This window comes from Galeopterus variegatus, unplaced genomic scaffold, assembly GCF_000696425.1.
Source record: "Galeopterus variegatus unplaced genomic scaffold, G_variegatus-3.0.2 Scaffold3733, whole genome shotgun sequence".
Classification (NCBI taxonomy): Eukaryota; Metazoa; Chordata; class Mammalia; order Dermoptera; family Cynocephalidae; genus Galeopterus; species Galeopterus variegatus.
The window spans coordinates 22458-31806 of record NW_007729844.1 but is presented as its reverse complement, the minus strand read 5'-3'; the positions used below and the strand labels follow the sequence as shown (position 1 = coordinate 31806).

At 38.3% G+C, this 9349-nt stretch overlaps 1 protein-coding gene across 3 annotated transcripts in view; it reads left to right on the top strand.

Annotated features, from left to right (window-relative positions):
* The window catches only part of SERPINI1 (serpin peptidase inhibitor, clade I (neuroserpin), member 1), a 70897-nt gene that overhangs the window by 54547 nt on the left and 7001 nt on the right, over positions 1–9349 (top strand). Inside the window, exon 6 of one of the 3 annotated variants that reach the window (XM_008585841.1) lies at positions 448–545. The exons of the other annotated variants lie outside the window; for them this stretch is intronic. Within the exon in view, the coding sequence (XP_008584063.1) occupies positions 448–545 (98 nt within the window). The remainder of the gene's footprint in view (positions 1–447; positions 546–9349) is intronic. 3 annotated transcript variants of the gene reach the window in all.

Below are 9349 nucleotides of genomic sequence, written 5' to 3'. Positions count from 1 at the left end.
CTTCCGTTCTGTGAGGATGCAAAGTTATTTAGGAGTATTTCAACAAAATTCTAAATGAATGTGTAACAAGTATCATACACTCTTATTCAACCATATTCACTAGAAAATGTGGCCTCCTGGTCCTGTCCACTGAGAAATTGAATGTGGCAACGGAAGAAAATTAAATTTTCATTTTCTAGGAGATACTCTTCAGTTATCAAACAGTTTAGCTCACTTGCTCCTATTAATGCCTGTTGCTAAACTAGACACAGTTAATTACCATGTATCCATTTTCCCAGGAGTTCTGTGAACTCTCCCTCTGCATGGCTAATGCATAGATAGAGAGGCAAATAGCTAGAAAAGATAAATTTGGTTTCTCTTTTTAACAGATTGACTGTTCCCATTTTATTCTTGTCCCAAATAACAGGATGCTATAACTAAATATTTTTCTCCATATGTGTTCTCCAGGTTCACAGTGGAACAGGAAGTTGATTTAAAAGACATTTTGAAGCCTCTTGGAATAACTGAAATTTTCATCAAAAATGCAAATTTGACAGCCCTATCTGGTAAGAAGTAAACTCTCATTTTAAAAAATGTTATTCTATAAGAGCTTTTTGAAATGATGATGTTAAATCCTCTATTTACTATGGAATTCTGAGATAAAATATAGGTATCACTTGCCGAATAAATCTAGCAAGAAATATATTTAATTTCTACAAGAAAAACTGTAAATATAGTCATAACATTAAATGGATAGTATCTGGTCCATGTCTTATTTTTGTTAGTGGATTATATTCTCCAGAAGACCTGTCTTATACATCTTTGAATTTTCCATCCCATCTGACACAATGCCTTGCAAAGTAGAAAATCAATAAAGTGTTGATTGAATATCTCATATGTCCTGTTATAATAAGTCATTTAGGAAAGACATAAGGGAAAAAGGATAAACGAGTGCCTGCTGTGAGAACTAGACCAATGATTCTTTTTTAAAAAATAAGAATACTCAGTGAAATGATGCGATCATTTTTCTAAGTCTTCAATAAAATACAGTAGTTTTGAAGAAGTAGCTTCAAAGTACATTTGGCACATTGGGCTACCAAGTAATTTAAATATCCCAAGGAAAAAAAACTAGTTGAATTATTTGATTCAGGTACCCTAATTTATTCAGAGTGAAAAAAATCATAAAATGTTAGTAATATTGAAGTATTTAGAATATGTAAAATATTTTTGGAAGTATTTTTAAGTAGCTAACTCCAAGAAATTTATTGGAAAAAGACAACATTGACCTTAAGGCTTAGTAAGTAGGCTTGTATAATGATCAGTTTCTCTCATTTCTGTAGAAGAGAGAAAACAAAATAGAACCTATTTTCTGGTGAGATAAAGACAGAAACTCAATATGTAAGCTCTCTTTATATGAAATTTCTTGAACTCAGTTCTCCAACCAAAGAGCACAAAGGTGACAGAAGATTTCTTAACAGTTCATATGTTATAGGAGAGAATTCAGTTTTTCTCTCCTGTGGCTGCAGCCTATAGAAAACCAAGCAGACCAAATTAAGCTTCTAAATCTGGAGTGTGAGGGCCCATGGATTGAATTCAGGAAGTTGAGGCCCCCACTCCTGAAATTGCATGTAAGTGTGCATGTGCGTGCATGTGGACACACAGGCACTTGCATGGCCATAAACACACACAGAGAGAAAGACAGAGACAGGGTAAAGATAAGAGGTCGTAGCTTTCAAGAAATTCTCAAGGAGTCTGTGATCAAAAAAGCCCTTGCCCTCCCGGATTTAAAACTGGGCAGATTGTTTTCTAAACAGTACTCAGCTTCTAGCAATGAGTTGATACTGATGTATTTGGTACCACAACTCTTACTTCTCGTTCAGAGAGCTTACAGCCCTAAGCACTAATAGAGCTTTTCTAAATGTCTACTATATAAATGTTCCTGTGCAAACAAGAGAAATGAGTTTTGTTTTCATGGCTCATATCCAAGCTCCCAGGGCTCTGAACCATTCAGTGGGGTTGTCAAGAGGAAGAAGTAGTGGAGATTCAAAAGGTAATACAGTATCTTTGTACCCTAGTAAGAAATATATTCATGGCTGAAGCATAGCGTGATTTAAAGTTGTAATGCCCTCTTTCTTAGGAATTGAGAGAATCCGTCTTACCATACTGGCCAAATTCCAACTGGATAATTACTTTCTGCTTTCTTAACATGGCTCTATTTTCAGTTTGATTAGCAGTTCCTCACTGTCTCACCCAAACATTTAGGCAGTTATTTCACACAAATAGAATATCTGCTGCTTCTCAGTCCTGAGGGAGTAGCACTGCTATGGCAAATCAATTATTGTGGTCAGTGTAGCTTATAATTTCTGACATATTTGGAAGGTTTATAAGGTAATATTTAATTGTCTTTACTATGTACAGAGACAATAGACATATAACATAAATACACGTTATAAATGCAGATTGCATGGAGATTTGAAATAATACTAGGATCTTCCAGGGAACTTATACATTCTATATGCAAAGTATTTGTTTGTTTGATCAAACCATGAGACTTGAATCCTTCTCAGTGTCCTGTTCACAGGTGCATTCCTAGTACCTGGCCCAAAGCTAACACTTAGTTGGCAAACAGCATATGTTCACTGAAGGATAAAATGGATGGAGGGAAGAAGAAAAGAGGTTTCTTCAGGCCCTCCTTATACATTATATTTCTTGGAACATTCAGCTTCTTAAAATATCAGTAAAACATCCAGGATTTGGTATTCTCAAACACCACCCAATTCAGGTTTTCAGGATCACTTGATGAAAGATCTAAAGCAAACCTGTCAAGCTTTCAGTGGGAATTCATTGATTTTTAAATTATTAGTTTTGCCAGAGACTTGGTTGCTCCAGCATGTAGGCCAATACATCCTTCCATTTTCTCTGCCTCTCTCTGTCTCTGTCTCTCTCTCTCTCTCTCTCACTCTCCAACACACACATACACACACACACACAACACTAATTTATGAATCATTCATTCAAAAACTAGGTATTGTCATAACTATAAAACTCGCCTCTTCTCTCTCTCTCTCTCTCTCACTCTCCAACACACACATACACACACACACACACACTAATTTATGAATCATTCATTCAAAAACTAGGTATTGTCATAACTATAAAACTCGCCTCTCTGCTTGCTCTAAACTCTGTAGCACTTATCTCTGCATCATTTATTTGGGCACCATATGCTCTGCCTTACATGATTGGTCTCCTTTTCACATGTCTGGTGTTTTGCCTCTCCAAATATCATGAAAACCTAGATGGTTAAACTGTCTGTAACTCTTAGTAACCCCCACAATTACCAAGGAAAATTATTTGCATTCATTTGGTTATTACTTTCTACTTTAATGAGATCTCATGGTGTTTAGGATATATAACATTAATTATTTTCATGCCATGTCTATTCCTTGTATTAAACAACTGTACATGAAGTAGGAAGTGTGAGCAAATTGCTATGTCATGAAAATAAAGAAATGATTGTGATATCATGCTTGACCTAAAGGAGCATACAGACTTGTGGGGAGAAAGACATAACAGCTGGATTTAATAAAAGGCAGACTGATAGAAATGTTTTATTAGAACAGTGGTTCTCAACGAGGACAATTTTGCCTCCCAGGAAATATTTGGTAATAGCTGGAGATCTTTTTGGTTGTCACAGTTGGGGAATGCTACTGGCATCTAGTGGGTAGAGGCCAGGAAAGCTTTTAAACATCTGCAATGCACAGGACAGCTCCCCCACAACAAAGAATTATCCAGCCCAAAATGTGAATAGTGGTGAGGCTGAGAAGCTCTATACTAGAAAAGCATTGTGAAAGCAGAAAAGAAGAAAAGAATCAAAAGGCAGAATGGGAGCATATTGGGTCAAAAGACAGGTGAGAATGTATGAATATGAGCTTTTAAATGCATAGAACATTTTTAAGCAACATCTTAGAAAGTAATAGCAGCAGTTGCCTCTGGAATACAAGACAGAGGCTCTTAGATGAGAGAAGAGTTGCCATTACATATACCACTCTGTACTGTTTGGGATTTTATCTTGTATATGTATTGCTTTTTCAATTAAATTTTTTACTTAAAAATTAGGAAAAACATTTTAAAAATAGCATTACAGGTAATAATAGAATTAATTAATAAATGTGAAAGCACCCAGAGAACAATTCAGTACTATTGTGACACTTCTACATTTTTAAATTATGTGATTAAAAATTTATCTTTCTTCAAAAATAGCAAATGCGATTTAGCAGTGAAAAAAAAATTGTTTCACTTTTTCTTGCTTCTGGAAAAACTGAGTGACTTGAGACCCTTTGCTAAGACCTCTTGAGTCTGTTCTTTCATTTTCTATTCCATGGCATCCACTCTTATTTCAGGTTCTTATTACTGCTGCCCTAGGCTATTTCAATAGCCTCCTAAATGGTTTCCAATCTTTCTTCAATCTAATCTGTCTTATCTACCACTATGAAGATTAATCACCTTAAAACTCACTCTCAGATCATTCCAGTTGCTGTTCAAAGAATGCCTTTGGTCTGCTGTGTCCTGTCACTGCTCAGCAGGGCATTGAAACCTGTTTCCCCCAGCCTTCACTCTGGCTTATTTCTTATACACAACTTGTGCTCCAGGCACTTGCTCTGTGCCTCCCATCTCCCCAGCTCCCCATCTTTGTGAAATCTCTCCCACCCCAAAAAATCTCTTGAACTGAGCCTCAGCTCAAATATCCCCAACATCATCAAGCCATCATGATTACACCAACCAGAAGTAATAATCACTCCTTCTTAAATTCATGATATTTTGTGCCTTTCTTTGTGGCACATATCAACATCTTATTTCATATTATTGTTATTTACACACCTGATATCCCCAGCTGGAGATTAAATACCCCAAAGATAGATTCTTATGCATGTGCCCTACAATGCCCAGCATTGTGTTCTCTGCTTTGCACTCACTAAATGAAGAAATGAACAGGATGAGATGCCCAGTATTTATTATATTTATTTTTCATTTCAATTTGACGTCCATTGCTTTTGACACTAAGTTTCATGAACATAAACACAGTAAAGACTCATATAGTAAATGTGGAATGTAGACAGTGCTGAGAATCATTTTCTCCTCAAGCTGTATTTAAAATGCTCCTCTAGTTGAAGTGAGGATCCAGTTATAGAGTAGGGCTATTTTTGTAATGGAAATGAATGACTGTTAGCATTTGGATTAATGGATAATCCTCTTGGAAGGTGTAAGGGGAAAGAGAGAGAATGTACTGAATCCTTCAGCATAAAGTACGAGCTTTAATAAAGGAGCTGATAAAATAAAGAAATTAAAAAGACAGTAAAAGCCATATTCAAGTCATACTCAAGTGCTGTAGATCTTTGCTGGCCTGAGTCTTACATCCTGCCATTGTTTGTTCTCTTTCTCCTTGCACCTGCAAGCCAGGAGGCTCTATTTCTCTTGCGTTGCTATAATTCTCAGTTCTCCTACTTTCCTGCCTGGGCTATTGCAACAACAAACACTTGGTCTCCCTGCCCCTGGCTGTTTGCTCTTCCAATTCACCCTTCACTTCTGCTGCCACAGTGATCTTCTAAAACCGACTTTCCTGCCTGGGCTATTGCAACAACAAACACTTGGTCTCCCTGCCTCTGGCTGTTTGCTCTTCCAATTCACCCTTCACTTCTGCTGCCACAGTGATCTTCTAAAACCGAAGCAGTCAAGTCTCATTCCTTCTGGACAAAGCCCAGACTCTCTTGCATCATGTTAAAAGCTCTTAAAAGTATGCACATCCCCTGCCACTCCCCCACCTCCTCAGAGCCCAGGCTCCATGTTTTTCATGTCATTCCTTTCAAGTCATTCCTGCTGTTTCTCTTACTTTGCAAATATAATCCTCTGCTTGGAATGTCCTCACCTTCTCTTCTGACTTCCACTCTTCTACATATTGTTCAGGAACCATCCCAAATGTCACTGCCTCTGAGAGGCTTCCCTTGACACCCTTCTGCTTTCCTACATGGTTTACTTTGTCTCATCTGGAACCTTGCGGCAGCTTGCACATACCTCTGCTATCACATGTCTCACCTTTTCCATAGACTGTTTACATACTTGTCTCTGAGCTCAGAATTATTCAAAAGCAGGAACTGTGTCGTAGACATCTTTCTGTCTCCCAGAGCCTAGCGTGTTGTGGGGGGGCAGGATAGGTGCTGAGTGGGTGAGTGCCAGAGTAAATGGCATTGGACCCCACCTGGCTGCAAGTGCGGAGGCTTCTCTCAGACCTCCTCATTCCCCACACTACAGCCACACAGGTCGCCTTTGGGTCCTTAAACATGCCCAGCTTGTATCTGCCCCTGCACTAGCTCCTCCCTACTCCCACCTTCCTTCAGGTCTCCCTATGGCTGTCTCCTTTGTATTCCTTTGGTCTCAACAAATTAAACTTCTCACATCCTCCTTTCCTGACACCCTATGTCAAATAACTCTTCTTCCCTGCTCCAGTCACCCACCAACATATCACCTAATCTTGTTTTCTTAGTTACACTTACCACACCCAGAAACTGTGGTCATTTACTGATTTGCTTTTTTATTTTCCTTATTCTTTAATGTCTGCTTTCCCCCTTAATTGGAAGGAGTTGTTCAGTTCACCATAGTATACTCAGTGCATCAACAATGCCTGGCACATAGTAGGTGCTTACTACATGAATGAATGACTGAACAAATAAATGAATACTTGCTGGTTATGTAACAAAATATGTACAAAAAAGCAAACAAACAAACACTGTTTCTACCTTGAAAGACCTCAAATTCTAGAAACTTCCAAATTTCAGGCATGGGGCTAAAGGTAAAAACTACTTTAGCAACTAGAGCACAGAGACGCTTTTGGTGTTCTAGGGTTCTGTTATGATAATCTCTTAATTTTGTTATTTTAAGCATGCCCCTGGTTATGCAGAAATCTGTTTAAATTGGCTGTATTTAGGAACAGGGAAAAAGGAAGTGGTGGCCTCCACTCGCACGATGGCCATGCTGCCAGCATTATGTTAATCTCAGATACCTAGAGAGACTTTGGTGCCCTGCACAATACCTCATATGTGCAGGGTACTTGATAAATATTTGCTCAGTGACTGAATGAATGCCTTTAGTACTTTGTCCTGCTTTATTCAGAAGAGCTTGAATTATTGCCCAGCTGTTCTCTGGGGAACCTAGGGTTTGCTGGCCCTGTTCCTATTTTATCCGTTGAAAAATCCTGGCTCCGTGCTGCCTAGAGGAAAGTAGGACCAGTCATTTGGCAGCAATGTCTGCTGTGGCCAGACAGAGAAGGCTGCTGAGGGCCAGTGTGCAGATTTTTATTTTAATCTGTTTGCCTCTGTTTACTGATTTATTTATTGAAAGAATAGCTAATTTTCTCTAACCAATGAGGTGAGTTCATCAGTGTAAATCTCCTTAACATCCCTCGCGTTTGGTGCCTGCTGCATCCAAGGTGTTGTGGGTGAGATGGAGAGGACAGGTGGGGTACGGGCCCTCGAGGAGGGTATGGTCTTGCAGGAAAGATGGCCTTGAGTGACGCGTGATTACATGGGATGAGTGATATTGGAGAGGAGGCGTAGGGGGCTATGAACTTGCCTGTATCCCTGCATGACATGATCCACTTCTTCGGTTTGGTGGCCGCACTTTCAGCTTACATTTTATTTTAATGTGACTGCTTGAAGTTTGCCCCAAAAGAAAAAAACCTTCATTTTCTTTTTTTCTCTCAGTATCTGTGATGTGATTTCTTATTTGTCCTATTTTCTCTTACTTGTGTGTCTAAAGGGATGGTATTTTTTCTGAACATTAACTAGACGTCCCGAGGTCTCATTTACATCTGCAGACATTTGCTGTCCATTGTGTAGCACTTTATCATGCTATGGGAATCAAATATTGGATTTGATCTTTGTTTTGCTGTCTTTGAAATATATTTAATAACACTGGTCTGCTAGGTCCTATTCCCTTTATCTTCTACTTGATTAGATTTTTAAGCTTTGCAGTGTGTATGTGGCTTTTGTACTCTTTCCCTCTCTGTTGCTGTTCTCAATTTTCTTAGAACATCTATTTTGGGTTTATGTGATTTATGTGTTTTATTTATTACAAGAATAAACTTTGTAGTCATAATTGTGAATGGAATTGTGGACATAGTGTCCAGAGAGTGACACAAAAAGACTTTGTACACCCAATGTCTCACAATATGAAATAGCTAACCCCTTTCATCTAACAGTTATGGAAATCCTATTTATTGTGATAAACTTGGTTAAATACTGGAATATTGTATATTACCAGGATACTCCTTCTACTCAGGTTAGTTCATTCTTTAGGCCCAACTCTATGCCAGAAGCCAGGGAAGCTAAGCGGAATGACACAATCCTTGCCTTAAGGAAGTTGACAGTCCAGAGAAATGTCAATGCAAATATTATATATTATAAAGGCTTCAATAGAATATAGTTCCTGAATTCAGTGGGAAAGAGTGGTCAGATTTATTTTAGTGATTTAGGAATCAGAGGAGAGCAGAAAAAGCTTCTAACAGCCAGAAGCCAAGCCTTAAAAGTAGATTAGGTGTCTCATTGTACAACAAGGGTTGAGAGAATTTCTGGTGAAACAGAGACACAGAAGTGATAAAGTATGTTATGTTCAGGCTATTTCAATTCAAATAATCTATAGCACAGTGTACAGGGTGAAAATCGCTGAATGAATGAAGCAGAGTCGGCCTCATGGAGGTCCTTATATTGTATTCTGAAACAGAGACACAGAAGTGATAAAGTATGTTATGTTCAGGCTATTTCAATTCAAATAATCTATAGCACAGTGTACGGGGTGAAAATCGCTGAATGAATGAAGCAGAGTCGGCCTCATGGAGGTCCTTATATTGTATTCTGAGCCAGGAATATAGGTATGCAAAAGACTGAAGGTGAGGTGGCAGGCAGGACAAGCAGGAGAGGGGATAAAGGGTAGGCTGGGTAGTGGCATAAAATGATTTATATTTTGATAAGATCATTCCTAGAGGAAGCTTAAATGTGAACTGGAGATGGTTAGGAGAGCATTCTCCACTGCTGTGACATCCATTGAAACTCATTTTTGCAAATTATTTGTATACGTTGCTGGGTTTAATTTTCAGATTTTTGTCTCCATTTCAATAGGTAAGTTTGGTCCATCATTTTTTAAAATATTGTGCTTGTTCAATTCTGATACCAAATGAAGACTACCCACAGATGAATTAGACAGCTTTTGTTCTCTTTCTAGCATCAAGAATGATTTTATAAGAGATAATCCTATCTATTCCTTAAAGATTTGGTTTAAATCACCTAGAAAACCATGTAGGCTTGGAGCCTTTAATGAT